The 12,371-nt window shown below is 37.6% G+C and overlaps 1 protein-coding gene across 1 annotated transcript in view; it reads left to right on the forward strand.

Annotated features, from left to right (window-relative positions):
- RECQL (RecQ helicase-like) overlaps window positions 1-11,289 on the forward strand; it is a 29,602-nt gene extending 18,313 nt beyond the window's left edge. The window contains exons 5-13 of the mRNA XM_012640982.1: window positions 3,333-3,533; window positions 4,372-4,453; window positions 5,521-5,669; window positions 5,761-5,878; window positions 6,368-6,506; window positions 8,174-8,265; window positions 9,702-9,921; window positions 10,259-10,388; window positions 10,999-11,289. Coding sequence (XP_012496436.1) covers window positions 3,333-3,533; window positions 4,372-4,453; window positions 5,521-5,669; window positions 5,761-5,878; window positions 6,368-6,506; window positions 8,174-8,265; window positions 9,702-9,921; window positions 10,259-10,388; window positions 10,999-11,148 — 1,281 coding nt within the window. The 3' untranslated portion in view covers window positions 11,149-11,289. The remainder of the gene's footprint in view (window positions 1-3,332; window positions 3,534-4,371; window positions 4,454-5,520; window positions 5,670-5,760; window positions 5,879-6,367; window positions 6,507-8,173; window positions 8,266-9,701; window positions 9,922-10,258; window positions 10,389-10,998) is intronic.
- Window positions 11,290-12,371: the final 1,082 nt, after the last annotated feature.

Consider the following 12,371-nt stretch of genomic DNA (forward strand, 5'->3'; position numbering starts at 1 on the left):
CCACCAGTGGCTTAATCCAGTGGTGTCATCTCCATTCCTCTTCCCACTTAACTTCAATAGCATTTCGGACATCTACCCTCACCTTGCCGCTGTCTCCTGCCTTGGTTACTACAGTGTAACACTCTTGAATTTCTTCCCTTCCATTCCCATCTCTTTTGCTCTTCTTCCTTTGTCTTCTCCTTAAATGTTAGTGTTCTCTAGGGTTCTGATCTCAGTTGTTACCTTTTCTTACATTTCTCCAGGGATAGTGAGCTTGGGGCCTGAAGACTGAATTCTCTGCCTTCAGAATTATTATTTTTTTTTTAATTTGCTTTAAATGCCTTAGGATGTTATTTTCCTTTCTACTAAGGACCCCACTATCTTAACCAGATTACTTGATACAGTTGTTACCTGGTGTCCCCCGAAGGTACCTGATTTATTACTCTTGCCCCGTTTTTGCAGCCTTAGAATTATTACCATTGCTTATATATTACCTTGACTTGCATAGTCTCTGTGGATCTGCTGCCAAGCTGTGAAACATTATTCCCATATCTAATTATCTTACTTCTGACCTTCCAATTTATATTCCTGTTTATTGGAAATGTGTATCTAAATTAGCGGGACCAAATCTAATCCCCCCCAAAAGAACTGCTCTCTTCCCTTCTATTATGCAACCGGGCATTACTATTTTTCCCATCACTCTGCTCGATGTCCTAAGAACTTTTGATTTTCTTCCCTCCTCCTGCCTTTCTCCTTCGCCCCACTCCTTCTGAGCAGTTTCCCCTTCAGTGTTCCCTTAGAAAATTATTCAAACACTCACGCATTTGCTCAAGTCAAAATTTTAGCTATTGTCTTTATCATTCAGGGTCCAGTCAGGAGACAGAAACCATATGAATTATTTGAACACAAAGAATTTGACATAAAGAATTGTTAACTCGGTAAAAAGTGGTTAAACAGATAATGGAAAAAATACAAAGAAAACTCGAAGATACCGTGGAGTTAAAAACGGGAAGAAGCAACTACCATCTGTAGGGCTGGGGCAACCGGAAGAAAGGAGGGGCCCCGTGGAACTGGCAGACCTGTGAGGAGACATGGCTCCCCGGTGCTGGAATCTCCTGGTACGGGCAGAGGTGGGGTGGACTTGTGATAAAGCTGGTACTCCAAGGCTGAGAAAACTGCCAACCATATTCAGCTGCTCCTAAGGACAGACAGTGCTGCTACAGGGATGAGAACTCTTGCTGGGCTGACAGTCACGGGAACACAAGCAAGCCTGCAGGAAGCAAACGGGAAGGAGCCACACCCTTCTTCTTCCCCTAGCCTTGGAGTCTGCCTTCTAGGGCCAGCTGGCAAAGCTGCCGTGCAGTGTGTAGAGTCCCTGCTCCAGCATCCCAAAGCAGAGTATAGAAGGGTAGAGTTGGAGCTGAGAAGAAACAACCTAGTATATGACACATCATCCTTAATTTATCCAACCTCTGCAGGTCCAGTCCACCACTGAGTGCTGCCGGCTCTACCTCTCAAATGAATCTCAAGTTTAGCCACTTCTCTGTCTGTACTGCTGTCTCTCAAGTCCAGCTGGGCTCCTGTTCTCTGGTCTACTGCAGCAGCAGACCCTACCTAGTCTTGGATTCCAGTCTTGCCCTTTTTTTATAGTTCATTCTCCACACAGCAATCAAAGTGATCTTTTGTAAATATAAATCAAATCATTTTTGTTCCCTACCTAAACTACCCAGCAACTTCTCCGTGTGCTTAGAATAAAATCCAGAGTTCTTCACTGGGGCCCTCACGGTACTATGTGATTTGTTCCTGTTTGTATACCTGATTCTTCCTCTCTCACTCATTAAGCTCTAGCTGCACTGAGCTTATCATATGGGCACTTACCACCCTATGATAATAGCGTATTTATTGGTTTACTCTTTGTATTATCTGGTGTTTTGCTTGAATTATAGCTACATTTGCATAGCATCTTTGTCTTGTTCACAGTTTTATCTCCAGTGCTTAGAGACATGCTAGGCACGTAATCAAAAAAGCGTTCAACATTTACCTATTGATGAATGGATGGATCTAGGATTCTTCCTCTCTCCACCTTACCACCCGTGCCACCTCCATATCCCAATATGAGTTGCAGGATCAGAGAAAAGTCGCTGACTGATCCTGAAGCACTGGTGCAGACAAACCAGAGCTTGTTGGGGAATCTGCAACTGGCATGCTCATTGCCAAGGGGGACCATGAAGGGGAATTTTGTGGAAAGGTTGCTGGTAAGCTGTTTCCTCTGAGTAGCTATCACGTCTATGGGTCTGCTGTTGATCGATAAGGACTGCAGTTAGGAGGAAGTGCTGAACGAGGAGTGGAAAAGAACTAGAGTGAGCTAGAACTGGCTGGGCACTTCTGCCCATCATCCTGTCTGCCCGGAAAGACCTTCAAGGAGTGAGGGCAGCTGGCCCACTTCTGCCTTCCAAATCTTGCACAAGTTTCTCCTTTGGATCAGCTCTGATTTGTAACCTGACAGTGAAGGGGATTCTGGGACACATAATTCCCAGCTTAATGGATTGGACGATAGATCCATCCAGCACAACACCCTGTGACTGGGCCCCACCGAACTGCTCGCTGTTATCTAAACATCCTGAGCAATTTCACCTCAATGTATTTGCAGTGTATATGCAGTTTCCTCTCCCGGATGTTCCTCTTCTTCCCTTCCTAGTGAACTTGTGCTCCTTCTTTAAGACTAAACTTGAATATTATCTTCTTGAAACATTCACAACTTCCCAAGCAGTTGCCTTTTCCCCTTCATTTTCATAGTAGTCCTCAACCTTAGCACTTAGCAATGTCTACCACAGTTCTTTTTCACTTTCATCCAAATAGTTTAAGTACTTAAGGGAGATTTAGGACAACTTATCTAGTGCTTTAGATGTATATGACAAGTGTGAGCCCAAAATGGTTTTCCTGAATTAGGTTATATAAAAGGCAGTGCCTTTTCCAAGCTTTTTCTGGTTCGAACTTGCCACTCCTGGATGACAGTAAGTGGTAGAAGGGTTTTGGATGATGGCTTCTTTTATCTTTAGTCGGCTGTAATATATTCAAACACGATGGCTATTCCCACTGTCTTTTTAACCCACTGTTCAGCAGGTGTAGACCAGTGCATAGCTTGATGGAATGTCTAGTATTCCCTATCTTCAACCTCTAGTTCTACCTGTGGCCAAGAACAATGTTTCTGAAAAAAAGTATAATGAAGCCTGCTTATTCAAAAAGGCTAGGAGGCAACTTCAAATTTACTGGTATAGATGGCTATGGAAATAAAATTATAGTAGACATTGATTATCTTCATAATGTTAAAAGGTATAATTTAATCCTCAAAGGATAGAAAGAGGGTCACTTTGTTTGTGTTTTCAGATTATAAGTCACTTGGTATATTGAAGCGGCAGTTCCCTAACACGTCACTAATTGGGCTGACTGCAACTGCAACAAACCACGTTTTGAAGGATGCTCAGAAAATTTTAGGTGTTGAAAATTGTTTTACTTTTACTGCTTCTTTTAATCGGCCAAATCTTTATTATGAGGTATGTAACTTTTATGCCAATTCATTTCTTTGGTGAAGAATTACAGCAGAGAGCTTCTACCTTTTGATTGTTTATTTACATGAGTAACCGTTAACTATATATATAAAAGTTTTTAACATTACGAGGTAATTATAAGCAGATTCATTAATTAGTGCTTTATTCCTTTATCTGTTGTGCTGCATATTTCTATGTGCTGTCCTTTGTTAGGTTAAATAATAGAACACACTGTCTTGTTAGGTGATATACTATCTTTTATAAAAGATATGAGCAAGTCACATATATTTACTAAATATACGTGCATCCTTTTTTTGTGCAAGGATAGAAAAGGTGGAGTGATACCAAGGACCCTAATGACATCTCCGCTGAAATTAGTTACCAAGTAATAGAAATATTAATATGCCATTAAGGATCTGCCAAGACTCTCTATTTAGATTTTGATACATAAACTTGAAAATAAGATAACAGCTATCTTTTCATTCTTTCTAAACTCCTTTAAGAATAGATTTAATCTGTTTTTGAGTTTTCCTTGAAGGGTTATTTATGTTTTGGTTTCCATAAAAGTAGCACCAGAAAATAAAAATGTCTCCATCCTTACTAGTTACTCACTGCTTCTGTGGCTCCTCCTCTCTGGTAAGTTAAAAAATAAGGATCAAGAAGAGAGTCTGGGAGGTGGCAGGGATGAGTCAGATGGGTTGAGTCCTATGACACAAGTGAAAGAGTAATAAAAAAAAACCCACTATGCTCATGAAAGAACCGCACCTCGACGTTGTAAGTAGATGGCTACTTGGATGGTACTCATTCATTTACTTTTTAATTTAATAAGTTAACTTTTTTTTAGGTTCGGCAGAAGCCCTCAAACATGGAAGATTTTATTGAGGATGTTGTAAAGCTCGTTAATGGGAGATACAAAGGGCAATCAGGTAATATAAAAACAAGCCAACTTTAGAGACAGAGAGATAACTTTCAAAAAGTAACTAATATTACACTGATAATTAGACTGATAAATGAATAACACCAAAAAATATTAACATATGGCAGAAGATACGTGAAAATGTGATAAAATTAATTCAGTTGGTGAATCATAAGAAACTGGGTGTGACATTTGCTTATGCCACAGATAATAAGTCTTAAATTGTCTGATTTATTTTTGTTTATCTACACTTAATTCCTTTAGAATGGATCTGATGACATAATGGTGATTGTCAACAGCACATATTTAGTTAAGTATCCATTGTGTATGAGATAGAGGGTTAAGCAACTAATGTTCTAAAGGGATATAAAATATAGTCCCTTACAGTAAAGGACACATTAAAGAAATAAATTCAGTAGTACATATTGCATAGGTTAAGCATAGATGGAATTGAGTATATATATATACATGTGTTCCAGGACTAATGACTGGACAGATAATAGTGAAGCAGAGTTTGTGTAAAAGTAGCATTTCAAACTGTCCTATAGACTTTCAGGAGATAGTAATGGGTGTCCTGGGCAAAAGAAGTTCCAGGGTCAAGTAAGTTTTGAGAAAGGCTGCAGCTGTTTATCCCACCTGGTGAGTCACAGGGGGTATTAGCACATTGGAAACTCTGGCCAGCCCTGAAAATCGAGAAGCCTGTTTAACTGCATTCAATACAGTATTCCCCAAGCTCATTATTTGAACTTGAGACTCGTTTTGCACACAGCACACTTGTTAACACCTTATGGACATCAGTTTGGGAAACACTATGTGGTGGGAGATAAAGTTGAGGAAAGAAAATGGGTAATGGGAACAAAACTGGTGGCCCAGTGCTCATGTCTGCTCTAGAGCAAGCTGGGGATCAAACCTTACATTATAACAAAACATTAGTGTATGTCCAAGGTCTTGACATTTTTCATAACTCTTTTCCTTCCTGTGCATTGTATTAATCAGTGTCTTGAGTATGTGTGTATTGAAAATTATATTCCAGGAACATACCATACATATCTAACAACTGGACATATTTTACTGCAGGAATCATATATTGTTTTTCTCAGAAGGACTCTGAACAAGTTACAATTAGTTTACAGAATTTGGGAATTCATGCAGGTGTTTACCATGCTAATATGGAGCCGGAAGTTAAGACCAAGGTTCATAGAGGTTGGGCAGCCAATGAAATTCAGGTTAAGTATATATCCTCAATAGAAGCCTAATATGTCTTTAAAAATATTTAAACTTGATTTACTTAACTGATAAAATGTTAAAATATTTTAGGTAATGGTGGCAACAGTTGCATTTGGTATGGGAATCGATAAGCCAGATGTGAGGTTTGTTATTCATCATTCAATAAGTAAATCCATGGAAAATTATTACCAAGAGAGTGGACGTGCAGGTATGTAGGACTTAAATCCAGAATTTTTTTGAAGCTTTTCCAGAAAATGCATTAGAAACGTTTAGTAATTCTGTATTTTTAATCCTCTTTATTGAATAGTATTTTTAGAATAATGAATTCTTAGCAGTTTCATACTTAAATATGGAGAAATTTTTACTTAGGTTCTATTGTTAGGAATTGTTTCTTTGTGTGCTAAGATAATTTGATGTTCATATTTGTCTCCTGAATTTTGAATTAGTGGTTTCAAATCTGTAACTTAAATAACTGGATTATTTATAGACAATTTTTTAACTTAATAAAGCTGATTGTTGGTAAGTCTCTTTAGTCATTTTTTTTTAAATTTGAGGGTAGCTGTTACCAATTAATGTCCCATCTCTAAAATTTTTACATGTTGTATGAAGCATTGCCAGCTCATTTTACACGTTATTTTTTTGTATGTTTTGAATTTTTAAAAGCAATTATGCAATTTGAAAATTTCTCACACCACAGGTCGAGATGACATGAAAGCTGACTGTATTTTGTACTATGGCTTTGGAGATATATTCAGAGTAAGTTCAATGGTGGTGATGGAGAATGTGGGACAGCAGAAGCTTTATGAGATGGTATCATACTGTCAAAACATAAGCAAGTAAGCCACATACCTTTTAATAACTTTTTCAGTTAAAGACAAGTCTGATAGGAAACTGTTGACGTTGCTTTGAGAACTTACTAAATATATTAGTGTAACACCAAAGTGCACATCTATAAAAGCAGATGTCTGAGAGTGGGAACCAGTATATGAACCTGCATGACCTGCCTTAATGCAAGAAAAGATGCTCTATCTTTGGGATAATCCTCCAAAACTATTTTTTTTTTATTGAAGGTTTTGATACACAATGAGTCGAACCCTTTTTTCTCTGGCACTGGTATATAGCTACATGCTTTTGATAATTTTGAAAAGGTATATGATAAGATAGGCATTTTGAATGTCAAACTCAGTAACATGTGCCATCCTACCAGCTAGTATGTCGATGAGATAATTGAGTGCAGGGTAAAGTTTTTCCTTAAATAAGTTTAAATCTATTTAGGTGGCTTTTAATTAGACTACATAGCTTCCCGATAGATCCTCGGTCTTAGTCATCTTTGCACTCGTGTTGCTTATCACTTAAGAAGGGCTCAAAAATGTTGCAGTGGTAGCAGTAACTGGACAGTGATAGTAGTATTTCTTTCCAATAGATGTTACAATAATCTAGTTAAAAGAAAAGAAAAAATGAAAGTTTCTTTAAAAACCCAGTAGAGGCTGGGCACAGTGGCTCATGCCAGTAGTCTTATCACTTTGGGAGATGGAGATGGGAGGATTTCTTGAGGCCAGGAGTTTGAGACCAGCCTGGGTAACGTGGTGAGACCCTGTCTCTACAAAATATTAAAAAATTAGCTGGGTGTGGTGGTGCATATCTGTAGTCCCAGCGACTTTGGAGGCTGAGGCAGGAGGATTGCTTGAGGTTGCAGTGAGCTATGATGATGCCACTGCATACCAGCCTGGGCAACAGAGTGAGACCATGTCTCCAAAAAGGAAAAAAAAAAGGCCCAAAAGACAACTCTCATGAAGCTTATTTTGGGGCTCAGACTCAAATATTGATATTTTGAAACATAAGAAACTGCTTTACTGTCAAGAATATTCTCCTAATAGTTAAAATATTGAATTTAAAAAGGAAACTCAGTTTCTTCAGCAGTGTTTATCAAGAGCATATGAAAACAAAATCGTATGTGGTGGGCAGAATGGTCTCCCCAAAGATGTCCATGTCCTAATCCCTAGAACCTGTGAATATTTTACCTTATATGGTAAAGGGAAATTAAAGTTGCAGATGGAATTTAGATTATTTTGGTTTATCAGGGTGGGCCCAATGTAATCACATGGGTCCTTAAAAGCAGAAGGAGGCAGCAGAAAAGGTCAGATTAATGTGACGTAGGAAGGACTCAGCCCACTGTTGTTGACTGTGAAGATGGAGGAAGGGGACCAGGGCCAAGGAATGCAGGCAGCCTCTAGAAACCGGAAAGGCAAGGACACAGATTCTCTCCTAGAGCTTCCAGGAGAAAGCCAGCCTTGCTGAAACCTTGATTTTGACCCAGTGAGAACTATATTAGACTTCTAAACTATAAAAATGTAAGATAGTAAATTTGTTGTTTAAACTGCCAATTTTGTGGTAATATTATGGCAGCAAAAGGAAACTAATACAGTATATAACTGTATTCTGAAATACGGATTCTTAAAAATTTATTAGATTTAATAATTTGTATCTCTAAATGTGTTTGCAGATGTCGCCGTGTATTGATAGCTCAACATTTTGATGAAGTATGGAACTCAGAAGCATGTAACAAAATGTGTGATAACTGCTGTAAAGATATTTGTGAGTTCACTGTTTTTTAAACCTTTATAGGCTAATACAGTCATACATAATTCAACTACAGGGACATGTTCTGAGAAATGCATCATTTGGTGATTTCATTGTGCAAACATCTTAAGAGTGTACTTATATGAACCTAGATGGTATAGCCTACCACACACACCTAGGCTATGTGGTAAAGCCTATAGTTCCTACATTTTAAACCTGTACAGTGTGTTACTGTACTGAATACTGTAGGTAGTTGTAGCACAATGGTAAGTATTTATGTATCTAAACATAAAAAAGTACAGTAAAAACTTGGTTTTATAATCTCATGGGACAACGTATATGTGGTCCATTGTTGATCGAAACAGTTATGTGGCGCAAGACTATATATATCAGCTAGGACTACAGGAGGGAAGTATTATACCTCCAAATGGACTTAAAATATTTAACGAAGTGTGAATAGAATTTTCCAGATTCAAAAATAACAACATGAAATTTTGAAACAAAGATAAATAAAAGGAAAAGTCATGCGTACGCACACATTTTATTTTGCTATACTGAGGACATGAAATTTTTAAGAAATGAAAGAAAATAATTCCTCTGAATAGAAATGTCATTATATAAGAAAAGGCTTATCTTATGATAATCCCTAATACTTTATAGTCACTGATTAGGAAGAAAATTTAGTGCAAAATAGAGATTATAGTGAATCATTTTTGGTCCGGATAATGGTTGTCTACTCATAAGAAATTAACTGAGCAGTCTTTTGGCACTGTATTTTAACTTTTTTTCATCCTGTGTGTATGTATTATATTTGAAGAGCTGGACTAGCTGGTTCCTCATGCAAGACCTGAGTTCCGATGCCTTGGTGGGTAGACACCACTACATTTTTAACTTTGTGGCTAAATAAATTTGTGAGTTTATTAGACTATCTTCTGCTGACCAAATTAACAAGAGTCTGATATATAAATCAGAGTGCTTGTCTCTTAATTAATAGTTGGGGATATCTGTCCAGGACATTCTTGTTGCTAAATCAGAGTACACAGGACCCCATACTAGTTTTCAGGACTTTTGTTAATGAGCACCAATCAGGTAAGTAACTATGAGGAATAGATTGGCTCCCCTATAAAACATACCTCTTGGTAACTTAGTAATTATGTCTGGTGGACACTGTGATTTGTAGGGCATATGGCAGGCCTTGTGACAACCAGATTGTTTTCTTCACATCACTATAAACCCCACAATGTATTGCAGAAACTGTAACTTGGTCTAATGACAGAGACTTGAGGCATAGCTTAGTCTTAATTCAAAACGCGTTATAAAAAACTTCAATGTTTAGGGTGGCTTACATTGATAACTAACTAGTTTTAAGCCAGTTTAACTACTTAGGATAGCCTATCCTTGCTTTCATTTCTAAATCCCAATTGCCTGTATCCATGTCTGTTTCATTATAGCATTTGAAAGAAAAAATGTAACAGAGTATTGCAGAGATCTAATCAAGATCCTAAAGCAGGCAGAGGAACTGGATGAAAAACTCACTCCACTGAAACTGATTGATTCTTGGATGGGAAAGGGTGTAGCGAAATTAAGAGTAAGAAGTGTCGTTCCTCCCACACTTCCTCGTGAAGACCTGGAGAAAATTATTACACACTTTCTTCTACAGCAGTATCTTAAGTATATACAAACCCATTTCTTGTCCTTCCAAGTTGTCTGTATGATTGTTTCTTCTTTTTTAATTGCAACAGAATAAATGGTTTTGCATTTATTTCATGTGAACTTTTAAATGCTATAGAAAATAATTACCTAATAAACTTTAATTGATACTATAAGTTCAAAAAGAACAAAACTAAAATACTTTCTATAGATTATATTTGCATTCTTAAAGTTTTATTATTTCAAATCAATGTGTTATTTAAAATTATTGCACAGTTATTTCTTTTGTAAATTTCAGTTTGTTTTCTGTAACTCCTTCAGGAGACTCCTTTCTGATTGTGGCCTGTATCTTTTGCAGAGAAGACTACAGTTTTACAGCTTATGCTACCATTTCGTATTTGAAAATAGGACCTAAAGCTAATCTTCTGAACAGTGAGGACCATGTTATTACTATGCAAAGAGAGAGGCCCGACCAGAGCTGTTTCAGGGTAACTGACTGCCTATTAATTTCCAGTTTTGTGTATTTAAAAAAATATATTAAAGACTATGGGAAAAAGCATCCAGGTCCAGTTGAACCCAAGAATAGATAAACCAGTTTTCTTCTTAGATTCTGGGTATGGAAGGGAGAAAATATAACATTGTTTTCAGTGGAGATAGTGAGCGGAAAAATTTAGACTAGCCTTATAACATAGACTAGGGTTTCCAGCTTCTTGGAATATGAGGACTCCATTTTAATATACGATTTTGTGATGTACCCTGCTCTCTTAGTATTGATTGTGACCAGCACTGGTTGAGAAATCTGTGCTGCTCCAGAGGTTAAAAACCACTGTTATAAACCAAGCACTATCATGTCTGCAAAAGCATGCCAAATACCACTGTCTAAGGGTACTTCAAGCATTCTCCAGAGATTCTCTGACAGTGTAGTCCTTTTATTCAAGATAGAGCTTATATCTGAGTAGAAATTTGGATAGAAAAAACTAGACCCCTGGATACTTAATTAAAGAGTTAACTGATACAGAAAGAATATTTTGAAATTATTAATCTCATGAGAAAAGCTGAATTTTTACTAGGGTGTTTGCTTTGTTATTGTTTTTGTAGGTTGAACCATCTCAAACTTGTCATTCTGAACAACCTGATAAAAAGGAAGGAAAAAATTCAGGTAACTTCCAGAAGAAGTCCGCAAACATGCTTCAACAATCTGGTTCTAAGAATTCAGGGGCTAAGAAAAGAAAAATTGATGATGCCTGAAATGAGTGTTACCAAATTTTCTAAGAAAAGATTAGTTTATGCATGTATACACCATTATTTTATAGTTAATCAAAAGTTTAATTTTAAAAACAATTTCACTGATATTTTATATATATGGCGCTATATTTTCAGAGCTTATATCTCGGAACATTTGAGCTTTCTTTTTTTTTTGGAGACAGAATCTCATTCTCTGGCCCTGGGCAGAGTGCAGTGGTGTCATCATAGCTCACTGCAATCTCAAACCCCTGGGCTCAAGCAATCCTCCTGTCTCAGCCTCCCAAGTTGCTTGGGAGTACGGGTGTGCACCACCACGCCAGTGTAAGTTTTCCATTTTTAGTAGAGACAGGGTCTTAGGCTGGTATTGAATTCCTGAGCTCAAGCAATCCTCCTGCCTCAGCCTCCCAGAGTGCTAGGATTATAGGTGTGAGCCACTGTGCCCAACTTAAGATTTGAGATTTTGAGAACCTGAAAATTGGAGATCATGAATTACATAATTTTAAAGCATGAAACAAGGGAAAAATAAATCATTTTTATGTAAAATCCTTTAAATGTAAAATACTTGAGAATAAGTTCACATAATTATCTTAAGTTCTTTATGCCTTAATATACTTATGCTTTTTTTCTTTTGATATAACTTTTTGATAGCAGTGTTATAGTGACAGAGGCTCATCATTAAATGTGAGTGATATTTTAAGCTGAATAATGTAGATAATTTGTTATAAAACTAGTTTCAGAAACAAACAAAAAAGGAATAGGGCATCAATACAAATGATCTTAGCAAATAAGATATTGCTGCATCTCTATTTGAGTAAAATAAAACTATAAGCTTCCTGAAACCACAGCTCCATTTTGACATTTCACAAAGAATGGCTCTGGCCTACTACAGCTGTGGTCCCCAACCCTTGGGCCATGGATCAATATTGGTCGGTGGCCTGTTAGGGACCAGGCTGCAGAGCTCCACCAACACCCCCCACCATGGAAAAACTGTCTTCCATGAAACTTAGGAATTGGGGAGGGAAAGGGAAGGCACACAGCAGGAGGTGAGCCGCAGGTGAGCCAGCAAAGCTTCATCGTTTACAGCCGTTCCCTATCATTCCCCATTGCCCATCACTGGCATCACCGCCTGAGCTCCCCCCACCCCACCTCCCCATCCATGGAAAAATTGTTTTCCATGAAACTGTATTAGAGTACATTTTGGCTAAGTAGATAACTTAGCTAAATTT

Source organism: Propithecus coquereli, unplaced genomic scaffold (assembly GCF_000956105.1).
Source record: "Propithecus coquereli isolate 6110/MARCELLA unplaced genomic scaffold, Pcoq_1.0 Scaffold16, whole genome shotgun sequence".
Lineage (NCBI taxonomy): Eukaryota > Metazoa > Chordata > Mammalia > Primates > Indriidae > Propithecus > Propithecus coquereli.